We start from the raw sequence: 22,095 nt of genomic DNA, 5'->3' as shown, positions 1-22,095 counted from the left end.
AGCTCACGCACGTGACTGTACAAAGAAGTGTTATTGTCAGGGCTGAAATCTATGTGTTCTGCGCATGAAGGTTTATGCAGATAATATAGTTTATAGATATTTGATTACCATAAAGAAAATACCCACAGGATCATAAATGCAGTGTACTCATAGAGTAATGGTGGTCAATTCTGTAGATTTTTTTTTTTTATGTGTATGGAATCCTCCTGTCTCTCCTCCAATGGCAGATGTCAGGGGAGAGAAGAGTCTGGCCGGTTGGATTAGATTGTTATTGAGGAGGTATGTCTGGTAGCAACTTTGTCCCTTCTCCCTCTTTATAACACCTGCACACTTACTCCAGCATGCAGAGATTTGTACACATAGCTGTGGGACAATTGGCGGGCAGCCATCTGAAATCTATGGCCTGCTAAAAGAGAACCTTTTCATGCTGTCTGAACCATAAGTCACTGGGGTGGTCCCTGGTGGCTTCTACTTGCCCTGCCAACCTTGATTGATAGATCTCTCCCTATACCCAAACAGGGAGAGCTTCATGAGTCAAAGCTAGTGGGGTGGGGAGAGGCCACTGGAGACCACCCTAATAACTCATTGTTTGGGCAGCATGAAATTAATGACAGGTTCCCTTTATGGCTCTGTTCACACTAATTTATTGAATTGTGTTTATAAAGGAGCCTTGACAGCTATGGCAGATCTGTTTCTCATAAGGCTCTATTATACCAAACGATTATCAGCTGTACTTGGCTGATTGACAGCCGTTCCAGACGTTAATTGTTTGGTGTGATAGCGTATGTTAAAAGACCACGATCACCCAACATGCACAATGTCGGCTGATCAAGGTCTTTCACATTCTGAAACGGGCCGGTCATGGCAGCGACAGACTACTTGTGCAATAGGAGCGGCAGCAGACCGCCGCTGACCTCAATGGGAGATCTGGACAATTTTAATCGTCGTCCAGGCAGCCCCTCCCACTGCTCCCTGATGTCTGTGTGTGTAATAGCACAGGCAGCGAGCAGGGAATGAGGGGGAAGTGAGCGCTGAGCTGACAGGTCGCCACTTGCTTCCCTGCAAATGGTGCAGTGTAATACAGCCCATAGATTCCACTCATTCTTGAAGGACCATATTAACTATAATGGGTATATCTACATTTTGTCAGGTTCTTTGCATGCAGAAGGTTTGTATTAGGCTCCAAACACAAATGTGAACAATGTCCAATAGAAATAAAAGTGATCTTGATAAAATACCTTTAGTTCTGTTCATGACTAAATTTCCCAATATCAGATTTATTTCGGTACTCTGTTTGTATATATACCTCTCCCTGAAAACTTTATCTAGACACAAACAGACAATGTCCACAATATTTATTGCCTTCAATCTAGTGTAATAAACAATAGTATAAATTAATTACAGTGTTGTGCAAAAGTTTTAGGCAGGTGTGTAAACATGCTGCAGAGTAAGAATGCTTCCAGTAATAGAAGTGTTACTAGTTGTTTTTCATCAATTAAAAAAAGCAAAGTGAATGAACAAAAGAGAAATCTTGGTATGTTGCTTTTTACCTCCATACAGCATAAGTCCTGTGAGAAAGTGTATCACTTAAAGGGGAACTATCAGTAGCTCAGACAAATCTAACCTGCTCATAGCTCCCTATTGCGCATGGGACGCTGAGGATGAAGGTATGTCTGTTACCTTCACCCTCAGTGCAGTTCCCGTGTTCTGGGGATGAGGCATTGCTCCAAGCAGCCTTACTGGACGCAGGATTGCATTAAAACTGCAGGGGAACAGCACCAAGGATGAAGGTGAAAGACTTCATCCTCAGTGCCCTGTGTGCAACAGGGGGCCATCAGCCGGTTAGATTCATCTAACTTGCTGATAGTTCCCCTTTAACGCTCTTATAAACAGCTCAGGCAAGATGGCTGCCCCATAATCATGTGCCAAAAATAACATGAATAAACTTACAACCAGTAACTAGAAGCAGGATAAAATAAAGAATGTTTCAATATCTGGCTCTAATAAGTTTAAAAAAAAAAAAAAAAAAAAAAAGGCGACATGGAACGGAACAGGAACATGTGAAGCTTGTGAATGTAGCCTCTGACATGTGAAGGGGCCTCCAGAAAGCATCAGGATTTCCTGGCAGTGATCAGTTTTTATGTTCAGGAAATTATCAGGAAAGGCCTTCAGGATTTTCTCATGAGGTAAAAAAAAGTGTGTGTGTGTGTGTGTATGTGTGTGAGGTATGGGGGGGACAGATGATCGCTGCTGAAGTGCGGGTGTATGTTTGATAGGATGGTGGATCAAAGCCGAGGTCCTGGGGGGGGGGGGAGGTTGGAGGTAAAGGGGATCCCGGGCATCGCTGCTGAGGTCCTTCTGGTGCTGGGGATCACTAATCAAGTCCGAGGGGGGGTTGACTGAAGCAACGAAAATGCAGAATACCATTTTGTATGTGAACACACCCTCACAAGGTATAGGTCCATGTAAAGGGGTTTAAATGGGTATTCTGGCATCAGACATGGGACCCTATGTATGATGGATGGCACTGTGGCATTTGTTATTGGCATCATTTGGGGAGTCTCATGATGTCCTCTACTGGACACTGCAAAATGCTGTGTTAAAAAATCTTTAGTTTAAGCCCCCAAATCTCTGGTACTGTTCTTTATGCTCGTCATTGCATGGCTGTATGTCTGCTGGATCTGGTATTTGGGATAAAAACAACTTTTGGCAGGGTGGCAGGTGGCAGGGTGTCTGAGGCGGGGCATAGGGCATCCATCCCCTAGATCTGCCAATGATAAAGATGCAGTCCAGGAATGTGAGGACAGAAATAGGGGGGGATAAGAGACGCTACAAGCCGAGGGCACAGATGCTCTAGGCTCCGCCTCATTGAAACTGGGCCGCTGAAATAAAAGTTGTTTTTCCTGAATACCAGCTCCAGCAGACATACAGACACCCGCCATGCAATAAGGAACACTAAAGAGCTGTACCAGCAGTTAGGGGGACCTGTCCTGAACTGTAATTTCACACACAACCTAAAGACAGGTGTGGTGCTGTTTTTGCAAGAAAGTAGCAGTGCATCTTCTTGTCTTGGATAACCCATTTAAAGAGGTAGTTCACCCCAAAAAACTTTCTTTCAAATCAACTGGTGCCAGAAAGTACCAGATATTTGTTATTTACTTCTATTAAACAATCTCAAGTCTTGCAGTACTTATTGGCTGCTGTATGTCCTGCAGGAAGTGATATTCTTTCCAGTCTGGAGAGCAGAAGAGGTTTTCTATGGGGACTTGCTACTGCTCTGGACAGTTCCTGTCATGGACAGAGGTGGCAGCAGAGAGCACTGTGTCAGACTAAAAAAAAATACACCACTTCCTGCAGGACATACAGCAGCTGACAAGCACTGGAAGGCTGGAATTTTTTTAATAGAAGTAAATTACAAATCTCTAACACTTTCTGGCACCAGTTAATTTGAAAGATTTTTTTTTGTGAACTACCCCTTTAAGGTAAAAATCATCACAATTATCCATCTGGTTTTGCCCTCCATTAAAACATGCACAATAGCTTTAATACACAGAAGATTTACACTTTAGTTTCATTTCTTCTAATATAAGGCTGTGTTGGAAATATGCCAAGTAATGTATATGGCATGAACAGTATCAGATGCTAGGTGAGAGATCAGGGGTGTGCTGTGAGCATGGAGCCTGTTTGAGGTACCTTACGAATATCCTTGCACCTCGGTAGGGCATATGATAAGGCATGCCAACATTTTGTTCCATATGAGTCACACACTTCAAAAACTTTATTATTATGCCACTGTATGACATTGGGTGCATGCAGATATACAGCAGGGTTCCATAGGGTAATATAGATACAGTATTAAAGCTCTGTATGACGCTGTACAGAGCTGTGACAGACTTGTTTTTTTAAATCAGTTTATTTTAATTGAAAGTTTTTCCCAAAACACAGGGGTCTGCTAAATGAATATAGATGGGATTCCTGGCGTGTCGAGCCCAAATAGTCTTAAATGCAACAGACTTATGTATAAGCCTTAAAATTTATATTAGGAATAGCCATGAACAAAGCATAAACAAACAGCACTGCAAACCGTACACTGAACTATGATGTAAGTGCCTAAAAGTGAACTTGCTGAAAGGTCAAGTTGTTGTATATTCCTTACAGTGAAACTCAATGAGACGTGGGAGGCTGTCCTATAGAGCAAAGTCCAAAATCTCCATCTTATAAAACATTTTGTATATTGGTCTCAAGTTCTTCAATTACTTGAGAATTAAAAGGATCTGTATTTCAATTCCAGGCACAAGGCTTCATCTGTAAATAAAAGATAACATCGGCCTGTATTCTCCTCTGAGTAATTCTCATATTGATTTTCTCATCTTAGTTTAGAGTAGCTTCCCACGCACAGGCCACAGAGGCGAGTGAACACTTACTCATCATCATATGATCTCAGCGCATGACTCACCTACTCCACTGAATATTTCATTTTATCAATGACAGGGGAGAGATGCTGGCTAAGAGCATCCCTGCATGTAACGTAGTGAGAATACATAATGAAGAGCCGTGCTAGACCTGCAGATTCTCTGCTTAAGCAATACAGGATATATGTGTAACTAAAACCCCAAGCAAACACTGCACAAGAAAATTAATTCACATTTACTTATGCTATTAGGAAGGTTCTCATTAAGTGCAAGGGAGACATTCAGTGCGCCAGTGTTATATCTCTTAAGTAAATCTGGCGGGACCTGCACCTGCTGCGCAAATCTACCCCTGATCCTTAGTGGGTGTAGATTTCTATCACTCCTACTAGCAGATGTAAATCATGGTAAATCCGGAGTGGGGAGGCCACGCCTCCTCTCTGCCTTGCCGCGCACCCTGCCTGCTAACGGGAGCAAGGGTTATGACTGGCGTATGCCAGGGAGAAGGTACAGATTCATACCTTCTCCATGATGTACACCAGGGGTCTCCAAACTGCGGCCCTCCAGCTCTTGCAAAACTACATTTCCCATCATACCTGGACAGCCAAATCCAAAGCTTTAGCTGCCCAGGCATGATGGGACAACAGCTGGAGGGCCGCAGTTTGGAGACCCATGATGTACACCATCGGCACAACAATGATCAATGTCCCCCCCAAGTGTATATATAATATATAGAACTGCCATGCCCCAAAAACAGCTATTACCCTTTAAGATGCGGATGCCTCAAGACCTCTGAATGTGTCCTGTGGTATGTGGCATCAAGACGATAGTGTTTTTTTAATATTATGGTTGATCTATCTGTCATATTAACATACCTCTCAAAAATGGAGGGATATTTGACTTTCGGGCCACATTTATGGAAAACATAAAAAGTGATATTATATCATGAAAGTAAGGCATTTAAGTAGAGGCATGCAATGGTGACCTCATTTGAAACAATTTGTTGGAAAAAATTCAACCCCAGTAGAGAGTATACCCCAACAATAAAATGTCAATGTCACAATAACTTGTCATGTGTCCTCGAGCATCAATTGCAGCTTGACAACAATGTATCATGCTGTTCACAAGTTGACTTTCTATGGGATTCAGGTCTGAAGACAGTTTAGGCCACTCCATTTGAGGTCCCCCAGTCTCCAGCAGCCGCTTTCTAATGATGCAAACTGGAGCATTGCCATCCATAAAAATGAATTTTGGTATGTGTTGTTCATGCAGAAGTACAATGACTGGATTAATGATCTAATTCAAGTAGTCTGGGCTTGTCACTGTACCATTCACTAAGTGTAGGGCAGTTTTGTATTGACTAGACACACTTACCCTCACTGTAACACCACCACCACCAAGCCAGCAAGTAACAAGCTCATTGTTAAAGAACAGCAAAAACAGCAAGATGTGCAAAAAGTACTGAAGCATTGAACAGCTGGACATGTGCATTAAAAATTGTAGAGATGGTCACATTAAAGAAGTCCGTCCAGGCCCATTTTTTTTATCAAGTGCTGGGGAAGGTGAGGATAAAAGAAATAAGATGCTCTTACCTCCTGAGGCTGGACCCCACTACAGCTGCTGACTGGCTATATATATATTTGTTGTAACTTTGGCTCTACAGTCAGCACATGTAAAATCTAACATCTTTGCAACATACATGGAAACTACCAGCATGTAGGTCGGCTATTATGGTATTATTTTTCTTTATATTACATCCTGCGTCTGGTTCTTTATTAGCACTTAAGTGCCTTATGTTTATTGAAGTGATTGTTCATGTTCCTCTTGCAAAGACTCAGTATATCTGATAATCCTTTTTTACTGGCGGTTTAGTCATCTGTAGTTTATAAGGAATCTGCAGCTTTCTGTAATAGTATGGGGTTTGCTTGTACATAGAATAGGGGTTCCCATGTTTTATGTATGGACCTATGCTTTGGATATTGGCAATGATTTTATGTCTTTTACTTTTGTAAATATAAATAGACTATATAATGTGTGCTCATATTTATTGTATGTTACAGTCTGTACACACAGTTTGGAACAGTTTGAGCAATACCATATCAATGTTATACTGCTTTGTGAACATATTATCTGGGGGTTGGTAATCATGGTGACAGGGTTCACGGCCAGGCCTTGTGGATGCCTACAGCCTGTGGGATGACCTAGTGCAAAGGTGCAAAGGTTTTGCAGTTCTTTCAGGGGTGGCACCAAAGGAAATAAGAAGGTTGCATAGGCAAGAGTGAGTCAGTGTGTGTGACTGCTGCAACCGTTGTGTGACAAGCAGTGCTGTGGCTGACTTTCTGAGTGCTCGACAAGTGGGTGTCACAGAGGGCTCAGTGTAACGCCTGGAGTGGTGGATCCACTGAACTGTCACTAGCGATGGTAGTAACCGCACCAGGGAGCGGAGTCTAAGGGGCCGCTGGTTTTCACCAGAGCCCGCCGCAAGGCGGGATGGACTTGCTGCTGCAGGCGAACCCCAGGTCGCTACCCAAGGCTTGGTTGCTAGTGACAGCAGGCGAGGCGTGGCAGGAGCAGTAGGCAGATGGTAATGCAGGCAGAGGTCTGAGGGCGTAACCGCCCAAAAGGATGGTGAAAGAAGAATGGGGCAGGACGTAGAAGGAGATCTTTTCCTGATGTGAAGTGCCCACCTGGAGGACTAGAGGTGCGGTCTGGTAGTGCACATGGTCGGTAGCCGCCATCTTTTGACCAATGTTGCTGCAATAAAACTGCCTGCTGACCCAGAATCGAGAAAGGCAGTAGTCTGGTGATTTTGTCCCGTGGGTGTCTGGATGGAGACTGGCATAGACAACCTTGGAGAGGTGGCATTCACACTTAGGGAGACCTCTCCCACCGGACCTAGGTGCTGGCGTTTCCCGGACGCTTGAGGACGTTGGGCTGTAGTATGCTGCTGTAAGGCGGCAGTGAGTTGCTGGATCTGCTGCGACTGTTGCTGGATTTGTTGAGCCTGTTGGGCGACCACTCGGGCTACGTCGCGGATATCAGGCACCTCGCCGGGATCCATGGTTGGAGCCTACTGTAACACCTGGAGTCGTGGATCCACTGAACTGTCACTAGCGATGGTAGTAACCGCACCAGGGAGCGGAGTCTAAGGGGCCGCTGGTTTTCACCAGAGCCCGCCGCAAGGCGGGATGGACTTACTGCGGCAGGCGACCCCCAGGTCGCTACCCCTGGCTTGGTTGCTAGTGACAGCAGGCGAGGCGTGGCAGGAGCAGTAGGCAGATGGTAATGCAGGCAGAGGTCTGAGGGCGTAACCGCAGGTGGCAGGCAGTGCTCAGGAACAATGGGTAAGCAGCGGACAGGGACTAGGAACAAGGACTGAGGTCAGGAACAACGGGGAGCTGGGCCAAACGCTATGGGAAGCATGTAGAGGCTCCAACACGAGGGACAGGGCATGCTGGGATTTATAGGGAGTGATTGGTGCAACTACCAATTAGGGGCGGACTGGCTCTTTAAATTAGAGACAACCGGCGTGCGCGCACCGGCCGGCACAGCGGGTGACAGGGCGAGGTAAGGCGCCCCCCGGGGCCGAACTAGTAGCAGCGCCGGGTCCCTGCACATGGACCCCGGCGGCTGCATGGAGAGGTCCCGTGCTCCGGCCCGCCGCGGCCGTGACACTCAGGAAGCCATGCGGATTGAGAGATTGACAAGTGTAAAAGGACTCCTTAAAGGGCAACTATTAGTAGGTTGAACAAATCTAACCTGCTGATATGCCCCTATTGCACAGGAGATGCAGAGGAGGAAGGTATGCCTCTTACCTTCCTCTTCTGCGCCATTAAAGTTAGTCACCTGCTCCACGGTCCGATAAGACCGCTAGGAACACTGGGATGATTATCGTGCGGAAAATCGCTATATTGTTCGAGTTTAAACGATAATTGTCCTGTGTAAATGCAGGCAGCGATCGAAAAATTGTATGGTGTCGTTGCACGTTGATTTAGATCTGACCCTAAAATCATCGTTAATCGCTCACTAATTGTTCAGTGTAATTCCACATTCGTTCACTAATTGTTCGTTCATTCTTTTGCTGGGATCAGATGGAGTAAACAATCGTAGTAACAATCGTTGTAACTATCGTTATAACAACTATCGATCTATGTAATATAGTGAAAGATTTTAGGTTAATGATAAACAATCTTGTTTGCGATCGTTTATCATTAGTCGTTAATCATTGAAAATCACTTTGTTTAATACTTCCCTTATGCCCTATCCCCAGGATAGGTGTCTGGTCACAGGGGGTCTGCAATCTTGAGAACTCCTAAATAGGACTCTTAATGGAGTGACAGTGCACAGACTTGTGTGTCCAGACAAGTGCAGACAATGTATTCATTATTTATAGAAGTGCCAAAGACAGCTAAGCTCATATAATGTGCCATTTATTTCAAAGGGATCCACAAAATTAAAGGTTTAATTGACCAATAACCAACATCATGTTTCAACGTCAAGCAAAAGTATTTTCACTTCTTGGAAATGTTAGAGCCTAGACAGCAATTATTTAGTGCGCTACCCATCACATGGCAGCAACTGGAGGGCTGAATACTAAAATGAAATTAGGAGTATATGATTAGAACAGGATGAGATTTATTTTCCTATGGTAATACTTTCAACACAATAAGTAAAATATATTATGTCTGTAGGTCAGTCAAATGCAGCCATTTTACCAGTTGACCCTTTATTTGCCTGTGAACATATAACACCAAGTTATTACATGTGTTCCATGTTATTACACTGATGCATGACCAAACGATCTCATAGAAAGAAAGCAGGCACTTAGCATCCTACATATGCTTGTGAGTATATTTCCAGCCCCCTAGCCCTGTACCAGCTACATTGATCGAGCACTTGTAATAAATCATAATAAAGAAAACAATACAAAAAAAACAAGATTTGCGCTCAGGACTGCTATTAATCATTAATAAATGAAATTGGAAAGTAAATGCATGTACTCATTCCACATAGGGGGGTTTAGGACCGAATGATCTCCAAAGACCCCCCTCCAAGAAAGCATATAGTCAATATTGCACACTGGTCCACGAGTTCCGACCAATAGGTGAATCTATTGATATAGAAGGCAACACGTTTCTGTAACCTATAGGTCTCACCTTTCTCAAGCCATTAAAAATATTCACAGTAAAATGCATATACATATATATATATATATATATATCACATACATGTCCCCTGTCATTTCATACGAAATGCCCACAGGTTGCCGCAGCATGTCCGGCCCCGGACTGGAAGTAACGTCACTCCCTGACCGGAAGTGACGCTCCAGGTACGTGTGCGTTCCAAACAATGGGACGCACGCAGCGCAGTGTCAGCAGAAACATTTGCTTACCCAAAAGACTACAGTCAAATATTGACTTTATTCATTGTCACATAAAATGCATAGCACAGTTACTCAATGCACATTGAAATGTATTTTTGTATTTGAATGACTCCGCTTATTGAACCTGTTTATGTGTTTTGCAGTATATGGGTTGTATTGAAGTGCTGCAGTCCATGAGGTCCCTTGACTTTGGCACAAGAACGCAAGTTACAAGGTAAAATTAATTCCTAAAAGTTCTGTCTCTTCAGTGTGATAACATAACTAGTAAACAATGAAGGTCATCTTGCTGTTTTTTTTCTTATTATTATTTAACTTTCTGTACTTCAGAGAAGTAGTATCAAAACTAAGCTATGGCTCTTCAGCTGTTGCAAGATAAAAAATCTATAAAAGAACAAAAAAGTTGAGTGTATGAATAGACACCTATACACCGGTTATCACAACTGGCATAATACTCTAACCATATGTGTGTGAAAACAGTGACAACAGTGCTGCTTTGTAGATAGTAAGCCCTCATGGTCAGTCTTCTCTCCTTATGCATTAGTCTGTCATTTACTTTATTAATGTTGTTTTCTTGATTGTATGTTAACCCCCCCCCCCCCCCCACCAAAAAAAAAAAAGGAAAAAAAAGTCTTCTGGCTTCTGGAAAAAAAAAACCTTATACTCCACAATGCTTCCTCTGAGGGCCCAATTGGAAGTACCCTGGTAAAGTATACTCCTTACACTGTGGAATGCAAGTTACTGGCGTCAGCAACAGGCAGCAAGAACAAGAGGCAGCACTAGACTGAGAAAGAGAAAAGGGCAGGGTGTATTTCCTCTGCCATCACCTGCCTCTTGGTAAATTTGTTATGAAGCCAGAAAGTCCCTTTAAGGTAGCCTCAGTGATCACGTGCTGGATATGCAGGAAGAGACCATTAAAGGGGTTGTCCATCCAGCACTCCTTTCCTTCCCACCAATGAAAACCTGGAGCAGCGTTAAATGGATACACAACATATAGTCCAGCACCTCAAGTGGTGTAAAATCACAATTTTTTTTATTTTTTTCAAGACAGTACAGAGGAGGAAATGACACTTGTTTGGGGAGAGGGTAAGTAAAAAAAATAATACTTACCTCCCTGGCTCCTGTGTTGGCGCCCATGCTGCTTTGGGGACGTGACATAGCACAGCCACTGAGCGGGCCTCCTACATGACGTCAGGGCTTATTAAAAAAAAAAAAAAAAAAAATCAAAACTGTTGGAAGTTTTTCCAACATGACTGATAAACCATATAAATTAGCATTGTATAACTGAATCAATGCATCCTTTTATCAGTGATGACCATGTGGAACTCCACGCATACTGCTGTATTGTATTGTCCTTGGGATATACCACAAAGATTCCCAGTACGCCCTGAGACACAGGTTGGAGATCACATTGTCTCATGGCAGCTGATTGTAAGTTTCTTTGAAGCTAATTCAAAGTGAACCGCATGACAGGAGACTGAACTGAATACAAGTCACAAGTCACTTTTACTGATATATTAAGAATGAAACAAATCACAAGCCAGTAATATATGTACGTCAAAATTACAAGTATGGGTATCAATGGAACCCAGCTCCTAAGGCTGTAAGGCGTCACCTAGGGATGGTATTCAGTGCTGGAAGGAGATGTCTTGCCCTACTGAACCCTTCCCTATGCGCAAGCTGAAACCTTGCAAGAAATGAAGACTACACCCCTTTTTTCGGATTGCAACTCTCATGCTTTTGGAGACATTCTAACAGGCTAAGCATTATCCGATTTTTGTTAGTCACTAAAGCATCAGTATACAAAGAAAATATGGAGAAAATATAAAGGTAATAATAGGGCAGGGTAAATGACCTGCAGTACACAGAAGATTTGTTCTCTTCTATACATAAAACGAATGTGACGTTCACTAAGCCCTGGTAAGATTGGATGCACTTCAAGGACACACCTTAATATGAGTCCTTGGTGATTGATGAGGCCCAGGCTAAACTGCTGTGGTCGCTTTTGGTCCTGGTGACTGCACTCTCCCTACATATCGTTGCAAGGTGTCTTGTCCACTGACTGCCCCCTTCCCTTTTCCCTTTACCCCCTTCATTTCCTTCCCCTCCCAATTTTTTCCCTCCACACGCCCCTTCCCTTCCCTTCCCCCGAGTTATTCTATTTTTTCCCCTTTTCTTCTCTCTTTCTTCCTGCTTCTTTTCTCGCTTCTCCTTTTCTTCCCTCACTTTTTTCGGTCTTTCTACAATACAAAAACCATTGGACGATCGGGGTGGGCCTAGTACGGCCCCGGGGTACTCCTCGTGTTATTTAGAGGGGAGTCATATATAGCTGTAGGCTTATGTTTGATTTTGTTTCCCTTGCTTTTGTTCATTCTTGAGGAGGACTGGTGGGCATGTCGCCGTTCCGCCACTGCTTGTCCAATAAATAAATAAATGAATAAATAAATAAATAAATAAAAAATAATATTAATTAATAAACAATCAAAAAGGTAATAATAGGGGAATATTTAGGGATATAAACAGCCAGTATGAACTAGTGAGACTGCACTTTCTGTAAAATAAATAGAACAACCAATGTTTATGCTTGCTCTGACTTTGGATTTATAAGAATATCACTATTTTTGTGCTTTGAATGATCATCATCTTAAAAACAAAAGTTTTTTTGTTGACTGCCTTTATATTTATGTAACACAGATCAGGCAGATTGCCTTAACACATAAGAACTCATTGGTAACCCCCATCATGTGATCAGTCTTCTGTCACAAGGCTTTCATGTGAACTCAGAATTCGCCCAGACATCTATTTTCATCTTTATATACCTGACAAAAGCTGATCAGTCTATTGTGTAACTTGCAAAACTGGTTTTGGATCAAAAATACACGTAGACATAATGCAAAACATGCGGGCAATTTATTTGTGGAATTTGGTCTGAAAGTTTCCCATTGTGACACCTGATGAATCTGATACTTCAAGTTTCTAAAAAAGGAAACTTTGGTCGAAACAAGCAACTGTTACACCCACTTACATCTTGTTACACAATTGGCCTCTATATGCTGGTATACCATTACTTCAATTACATTGAGAAAAATACAGTTAAGTATACTTTTTAACTAAAAATATTTTTATTTACAGAAGAGTAAGCTAAGGGAGAGGAAAAAAAGAAAAAAGGGAAGGGAAAAACAACTGTGAGTCGAGTTAACCTGTAGCTGTCATTAGAAAAAACATTGAGGAATTCTCGCGGATAAACTCCACTGAATTCCGCCAGCTGTACGCGCTCACAGACGCGCGCCTTTCTGCCGGCTCCATAGACACCATTCTATGGGCCGGCTAATTCCGCATTCCACCGAAAGAATTGACATGTCAGTTCTTTTGGCGGAATGCGGAATGAGCCGGCCCGTAGAATGGTGTCTATGGAAAGTGACCTTTTGATGTGAGAATCTTGGCAAACAATGGGCATTTAGCATGCATGGAATACAAAAATTCCGATAAATGAAAAATTATAGGCATACCATACAATATTTATTTACTAAGGTCCATTTCTTACAATGTGACCAGGACAGCTACTGTACATAATGTAAGTCTATGAAGCGTCCTCCTCTCACAGACCGGGCCTCTCACAGGCCGGGAGAGGAATGTGCTCAGTGTGGACTTCTCCCCGCTCATTCTCATGATTGGTCGCAGTTTCAACACTCAAAGCCTAAACAATAAAAACCGTGACCATGTCAAAAGTTTTTCTAATTACATGAACACTTTAAGGAATACAAGGGTCACCTGTTGCAGCAAGGAGCAACAGTGCTCAAATAGACAATCAAATGATATCTATGTATACTACCATTCAAAAGTTTGGGGTCACATTGAAATGTCCTTATTTTTGAAGGAAAAGCACTGTACTTTTCAATGAAGATAACTTTAAACTAGTCCTAACTTTAAACAAATACACTCTATAAATTGCTAATGTGGTAAATGACTATTCTAACTGCAAATGTCTGGTTTTTGGTGCAATATCTACATAGGTGTATAGAGGCCCATTTCCAGCAACTATCACTCCAGTGTTCTAATGGTACAATGTGTTTGCTCATTGGCTCAGAAGGCTAATTGATGATTAGAAAACCCTTGTGCAATCATGTTCACACATCTGAAAACAGTCTAGCTCCTTACAGAAGCTACAAAACTGACCTTCCTTTGAGCAGATTGTGTTTCTGGAGGATCACATTTGTGGGGTCAATTAAACGCTCAAAATGGCCAGAAAAAGAGAACTTTCATCTGAAACTCGACAGTCTATTCTTGTTCTTAGAAATGAAGGCTATTCCATGCGAGAAATTGCTAAGAATTTGAAGATTTCCAACAACGGTGTGTACTACTCCGTTCAGAGGACAGCACAAACAGGCTCTAACCAGAGTAGAAAAAGAAGTGGGAGGCCGCGTTGCACAACTAAGCAAGAAGATAAGCACATTAGAGTCTCTAGTTTGAGAAACAGACGCCTCACAGGTCCCCAACTGGCATCTTCATTAAATAGTACCCGCAAAACACCAGTGTCAACATCTACAGTGAAGAGGCGGCTGCGGGATTTTGAGCTTCAGGGCAGAGTGGCAAAGAAAAAGCCATTTCTAAGACTCGCTAATAAAAGAAAAAGATTAAGATGGGCAAAAGAACACAGACATTGGACAGAGGAAGACTGGAAAAAAGTGTTGTGGACGGATGAATCCAAGTTTGAGGTGTTTGGATCACGAAGAAGAACGTTTGTGAGACGCAGAACAAATAAAAAGATGCTGGAAGAATGCCTGACGCCATCTGTTAAGCATGGTGGAGGTAATGTGATGGTCTGGGGTTGCTTTGGTGCTGGTAAGGTGGGAGATTTGTACAGGGTAAAAGGGATTCTGAATAAGGAAGGCTATCACTCAATTTGCAACGCCATGCCATGCCCAGTGGACAGCGCTTGATTGGAGCCAATTTCATCCTACAACAGGACAATGACCCAAAACACACCTCCAAATTGTGCAAAAACTATTTACAGCAGAAGCCGGCAGCTGGTATTCTATCGGTAATGGAGTGGCCAGCGCAGTCACCAGATCTGAACCCCAGCTGTTGTGGGAGCAGCTTGACCGTATGGTACGCCAGAAGTGCCCATCCAACCAATCCAACTTGTGGGAGCTGCTTCTAGAAGTGTGGGGTGCAATTTCTCCAGCTTACCTCAACAGATTAACAGCTAGAATGCCAAAGGTGTGCAATGCTGTAATTGCTGCAAAAGGTGGATTCTTTGACGAAAGCAAAGTTTGATGTAAAAACAATGTTATTTCAAATACAAATCATTATTTCTAACCTTGTCAATGTCTTGACTATATTTTCTATTCCTTTCACAACGTATGGTGGTGAATAAGTGTGACTTTTCATGGAAAACACAAAATTGTTTGGGTGACCCCAAACTTTTGAACGGTAGTGTATACAAAGGGTGAACCAAAACAAGAAGGTAACACAGTATACAGCATTACAAAAGCTTCAGTAGGAATCCGGACTGAGAGAAAAGGAATTTATAAAGCATGACCAATTCACCAGGCACTCAATGGAGAGAGAAAAAGCTTCAGTAACAAGGATTGGTGTGGCTTCCTGCTTCAGTACATTTTTGAAATTTCCCCCCTGGACAACCCCTCTAATAGGAGTCAAATGACAAACATGCAACTGTGTATACTGTACTGACAACTGTTTATGTCCAAGGCATACATTCATGTCCTGTTATGAAGGTCCTGCCTACAGATCGTGATTGGAGATTAGGGAAGCAAAATGTACAAAACAAAAGTGTTTGTGTGTAGGAAATTTATTGTGGGGACATCAAGACTGGTGTACTCATACCATTGCACTCATTCCACACCCAGGGGTTGCGCAAAAATCGACACCTCCTTTGGAGCAGGTGTACATTTCTGCACAGTTTACTTCTGTTTCTAGGCGTAGGCGTATACCATGATAGGTTAGGTGCGGTAAGAGGCCATGCCTCCTCCCTACCTTTTCGCACCCCCCTGCCCACCCATCAGGCGACCGCCACAGAAAAGGTGGTATCTGTGCCTTTTCTGTGGCATACGCCAGGGGTGCAAGTTTGATCATTTTTCCCCTATATATTTTTTAGCAATGTGTATTAATCATATTGTGCCATGTGTATCATATTTGTCACTTAATAATCTGGCTGCTACTGATGATTCCATACCTATATATCATATCCATACAGACAACACATATTTAATTTAACTTATGTCAATGCATTTTTATATATGGTGAATTTTAGATATGGTTTAGACTTTTATGCTTATAAATATTGTAAAACATCATTTTCTGACTTGAAAGTGCCCTTTCAGATAAAGAGAAGTCATATTCCTGCCTTCCCCCTCAAGTTGCAAAATATTCTTCTGACCCAAAAATTGCTTAATTTATAGTGATTGTTCCCAAATTTTACACCACTTTTGCACTTGCACGAACCAAGCTTAGAATAATTGAGGCACTGAAGCAATTTGATCAGAGATGCGATTTACCCCGTACTCTTTTCCAGAACTAGACAATAATGTCTTTTTAGTAATACTGCCTCTTACGTTGGACAGATTTTTGCTGAATAACTATCTTTGTTCACATAAGATGTTTCCGTTTTGTTCAAACAATAAAGCTTTCTGTTCAGTGACGAGCTGTGCTTTTTTTCTGCTTAAAAGCAATTTTTTTTCCAATAGAATTTTCTACCTCTTATATCATCCCTCTGTTCTCAAGAAGTTACAATGAACAAAGAAGACTAGTGTAATTGTGATTACTGAGTGGGCAAAAAAAAGAGATACAAAATGGATATGTATGTAAAAGCATGATAAAGGAAAATACAAAATAAGATTTTCAAGTAACATCCAGCTATTTCAGATAAATTATCCGGTTAGTCATCCCTGGATTGAAACACACCATTCCTCCACTTCAACTGGAAACTGTGGAGGCCAAATCATTATTAGTTTCTTCTGCACCCTCAAGGCCTAGGAACAAAGTATTAGGGAAAAAAAGATCTAAGTGTTGGTTAACTTGCCATGACTAGGACAGTAAGCTGGACATGTCTTTGAGTATCGTGAGAATGTGTCTTCTGGATATTTACAACATTATCATTGAAAGTGTAGAAATCAGTCTCTAAAGCTCAGTGGTTACATTGCGGCCAACCAAGGACAACATATGGAGTTTGCCTGTTCTGACTGTGTGGGTTTCCACTGGGTAATGTGTTTTTCTACTACACTCCAAAAACATACTAACGTTAAAGGGGTTTTCTGGGACTTTTAGAATGAGGACCTATATTCAGCATAGGCCATCAATGTCTGATCGGAGGGGTACCAACACCCAGGACCCCACTGATCAGCTGTTTTTCAGAGACACTTCTTCAAAAAATACCCAATGAACTGAGGGTTCACTGTGTAGCGGCCATGCGGCTCTTTCTCACTTTAATAAGAATTGAGCTGTAGTAACCTTGCATGATCACTATACAGTACATTGCTATTTGCTTATGGACTTGTTTATTGTAGCTGGAGCTGCTGTGCCAAACAGCTGATCGGTGGGGGATGTTGTTGGCACCCTGCCAGTCAGATATGTATGGCCTATATTGAGGATAGGCCTCCAATGTAAAGGCCGTATTAGAAGCCGGGATCTGCTAGATCAGCGCTCGCTTGCCGAGCCCATTGCACAGCTCGATAATTGTGTTGGCGGGGCTACACGGACATTGTTAGTCTTTGCAGCCCTTGCTGTTATCAGCCATTGGCCATGCATCAGCTATTACAGTACATGACCGATGATTTTATGACATGTTGAAAGACAATGATCAGCCTACAAGTGATCGCTGTCTTTATTACACAGGGACATAGCTGCCTAATTCGGCACATAATTGCTCCGTGTAATAGGCCCTTCAGAGTTCCAGAAAATCCTTTTAATTTGGAATTAAGATTGTGAACCCTAATGGGGTCAGTGAGTGAAGAAAAGCCTAGTACTGTAAGGCATTTTTTGGCCCAGTAATTCTTCTACAGAGCCAACTACCCACATATAATCTGCTATAGCTACTCATTTCTCAGTTTCTTTTTTAGAAGAAAAACTTTTGACATGTCATAGCGACATGGCAGAAATTACGATTGTTGAGGTCTGGTGATGTAACCCCCACCAGTCTCTAAAACAAATGGCAGCGGCCAACTGGGGTATGATCTGAAATCTGGTGATTTGTGTCTTCACATTATCAGAAATGATGTATAGCAGTGACCAGTCATACATGTGGCAGCCAGTTACCGGGGGTCCATAGTCAGTTTCATTGGTGTATTAAGAACTTGTTAACGATAAAATCAGCTCCTCATGGAAGAATAAGGTAAGTGAGGGAAGAGAGGAGATGTTTGATCCTGTTCCCAGATTCATATCACTCACCCATATAAAGCCTATGAAACAATAATTTACCTTCTTTTGTCTCTGATTTCATAAAAACTGTATTTTAACACATTTAAGACATTTAATGTACATTGTCTATAACTGTCTACAGGGAAGCAATAAGCCGACTTTGTGAGGCCGTCCCTTGTGCAAAAGGAGCTGCCAAGAAACGAAGGGTAATTATCAGTTTGATTTGATCACATGGCAACTTACTGTTAACTATTGTTTTGTTGTAATAAAATGTGTGATAAACAGAGCGTAATGGAACAAATGGTCACATATTTATGGAAAATAGTCAAATACATGATTCATGGGTAATTTTTTAGTATATACATGTATATGCAAGGTGACTAAGTGGGGCAAACTATGAGGGATAAGATGTGACACAGTGTAAATTTATTATAACCATATCAAAAAACAGAATTTTTCTTAATCTTAGAATAACATTCTAATAGGCAATATCCATCCAGTCCTGTTTGAGAATGATGGTGTGAAGTTTTGCATCTCATAGCTTTTTTAAAGATGTTCAGGTTTCCTTACATATAGCCTCTGTAGGGTTTTTGTGGATAGAGATATAAGGCAAGTAAATATGGTCGGCTAATTCAAAGCATGAGCAGCAGAGCTTTACCTGTTCATAACTCTAGAGAGTTGGTAAGTTTTAAACACATATGAATGTGAGTTACAGTGTGTGTGGATTAGAAGGCACTGTTCTTAAAGAGGCAACAAAAATTAATAGTTTATCCTGATGGTGCGTTTACACGTAACGATTATCGTGCAAATTTGCGCGATAACGATCGAATTCGAACGATAATCGTACGTGTAAACGCAGCGAACAATCAAACGACGAATGAGAAATCGTTCATTTTGATCTTACAGCATGTTCTCAAATCGTCGTTCGCAAAAAATTTGCAGATCGTTCCGTGTAAACAGTTGTTCGCCGATTTAACCAATGTGTGAGAAAGGCTTAAGTAATCGTAAAACGATCGCAAAACGAATTTTCCGTACGATGTATCGTTCCATCTAAACGCTCGTTATAAAAAAAACCCCGTTACTCCGACATCGTTAATCGTACGATCGGGCCAATTATCGTCTCGTGTAAACGCAGCATCAGAATAGGCCATCAATTGCTGATTGGTGGTGTTTCAACAACCAGCACCCATGCTGGACCACTATGCAGTGAAATAAGCCAACTGCTTCTAGTTCACAGCATAGATCTGGCAGGCCCGCTGATCCGCAGGGGATAGGGCATCAATCACTTTTGCCCTAAAAAACCCTTTAATGGGTATTGGTTTATTTATGACTTGTAGAAATATTTGATATATATATATATACGATCTGATGATTAGGGTAAGGAGGCAAATATTCATCATATACTGATATATATGTCTTTGATTTACCTGCCGTTCATAAGCTTGACAAAGTCTTTGCATTTTTTTTGTATGATACAGGAATAAAAACTTTATTAAATCACATTTGAATGCATGCTGTTTCTATGTATTTCGATGATAGAAAAAAAGTATTATGGGAGTGATACATTTACTGGTCAACTAAAAGATTATATTTTCAAATAGAAGAGACTAGTTTACAAAGTTTACTTTTTCTATATTTGTCTAATAAAAAGGCCTTTGTCTTCGGAAAGTTTGGAAATACAGTATAACATTACTGGTTGACCAGCAAAGGTATCAGTCCCATAATACAAGCAAGAAATGAATCATAATATCTCATACATGTGATCTCAGGCACTTCTCAAAGGCTTCTTTGTTCACAATGGTTTCAGCAAAGTTATCCTCTACATGACCAGAGCAAGGGAGGAATCTTGATAGGGAAGTGCCCAGTCTTTTTATTAGCAAATTGGCACATCATTCACCATCCAAGAAATTTGTCTGGTTTCATAAAGGGCGATTGCCAAATGATAGAAAATGCCATCTCAATAATCTATGGCGTGATCTACGTCATATAATATGCCTCTTATGTAAGGGAAAAAATTCCTACAAGACTGATAGCTCACACCAAGATATGATAAACAATATACACTTTATTGATAATTCATGTGAAGTTCATAAAAATACATATTTAAAATTCCAAAATCATGATATAGACAGATTTGTACAGATGAAATAGGTGGGCCACAGAGATCACCAGGACATAATTGAGCAGTGAGGGGAAGCGTAGTAAAATTAGTCAGCCGCCCAAACAAAGGGAGAAATTGATAAAGTGCACAGTGCTATAGGATCTAGTGTCCAATCAACATGTATAGCAGCAATAATAGTATATATTAAGGTGCACAGTGCTGCAAAGATACTGTATATGAAATCTCTGATATATGGGCGACTGCGGTGATTACATATATACACAGTAATAGCGACAATGCCTAACCAGCTTCCAAACTAGTAACATGCTACAGTGCGGGATATACCTCAAGTCCGATGACTTGGTGAAACATGGTGAAAAGGGCTATATAGCTATATAAAAAATAAATATATAATAAGATATTAAATATAAAAAATATATTTAATATCTTATTATATATTTATTTTTTATATAGCTATATAGCCTTTTTCACCATGATAAAATTTATACACATATTTATACTTTAATTGGTGATGATGCACCACTTGGTTGATTGTAATATGTCCTTGTTGTCTTTATTGTGTATGCCCATTTCTTAACCCCATATTACCTATGACACATTTATACTTGGTGCCGTATATGGCTTGATAGTGATGACCAGCTTCCCTGTTTACTACGAGTAACGTGCTTAGATAGGGCTTATGGAGCCGTCCCTACATCGGACGCTGAACTCAGTGCGCCCAGCGTGCGTCGCACCATGGCAACGCGTCGCCTTGATGTCGGCCTGTCCCGCCCTCGGAGACTACGTCATTGGGGGTGGGCGGACGGACGGAGCGGCGCCACGTCAGTGGCGTGATGATGCGGGACGCATGACGGAAGCGCCCGTAGATGGAAGGATGAGCCGATAGGTATATAAACTGGGAGGGTAGAGTGTTTAGCCACGCCCCGTGATCAAGCTAACGTGAAACGTGCGTTGGGGAGGAGGAGGACCACGCAGTCATCGGACTTGAGGTATATCCCGCACTGTAGCATGTTACTAGTTTGGAAGCTGGTTAGGCATTGTCGCTATTACTGTGTATATATGTAATCACCGCAGTCGCCCATATATCAGAGATTTCATATACAGTATCTTTGCAGCACTGTGCACCTTAATATATACTATTATTGCTGCTATACATGTTGATTGGACACTAGATCCTATAGCACTGTGCACTTTATCAATTTCTCCCTTTGTTTGGGCGCCTGACTAATTTTACTACGCTTCCCCTCACTGCTCAATTATGTCCTGGTGATCTCTGTGGCCCACCTATTTCATCTGTACAAATCTGTCTATATCATGATTTTGGAATTTTAAATATGTATTTTTATGAACTTCACATGAATTATCAATAAAGTGTATATTGTTTATCATATCTTGGTGTAAGCTATCAGTCTTGTAGGAATTTTTTGCTGTAAAGATAGCCCTGTTTATACATTTTGGTCTATGTAGGAAAACTCTTATGTAAGGGGTGCATAAAAAGCAATTTGCACCTCTGCCCAGGGGCCCATAATGCTGTTAAGACGGCCCTGTGCACAGGTTAGAAAAAAACCGTACAGGGATGTAAGTTACTAAAAACAGCACATTTGTTGATCATTATTTGTGTCAGTAATTATCAAAAGATGGCGTCAAAATATAAAATACATATAAAAGTTCCTTTTTCTTTACAGCCTCCAGTGAAATATCTTTCTTCCATACTGGGGAAAAGTAATCTCCAGTTTTCTGGGATAAATGTTAAGTTGACCATCTCCACCAACAGCCTTAGGCTAACAGATACTGACACCCAGCAGGTA

At 41.6% G+C, this 22,095-nt stretch overlaps 1 protein-coding gene across 2 annotated transcripts in view; it reads left to right on the top strand.

The window, feature by feature from the left end:
- Positions 1-22,095, top strand: part of SHC4 (SHC adaptor protein 4) — a 65,182-nt gene that overhangs the window by 7,579 nt on the left and 35,508 nt on the right. For both annotated transcript variants that reach the window (XM_069956603.1, XM_069956604.1), the window contains exons 2-4: positions 9,936-10,006; positions 18,308-18,371; positions 21,973-22,092. In XM_069956603.1, coding sequence (XP_069812704.1) covers positions 9,936-10,006; positions 18,308-18,371; positions 21,973-22,092 — 255 coding nt within the window. The remainder of the gene's footprint in view (positions 1-9,935; positions 10,007-18,307; positions 18,372-21,972; positions 22,093-22,095) is intronic.

The sequence above is a fragment of the Dendropsophus ebraccatus genome, chromosome 1 (assembly GCF_027789765.1).
Source record: "Dendropsophus ebraccatus isolate aDenEbr1 chromosome 1, aDenEbr1.pat, whole genome shotgun sequence".
Taxonomy (NCBI): Eukaryota; Metazoa; Chordata; class Amphibia; order Anura; family Hylidae; genus Dendropsophus; species Dendropsophus ebraccatus.
This window is presented reverse-complemented; position numbering and strand designations above follow the sequence as displayed.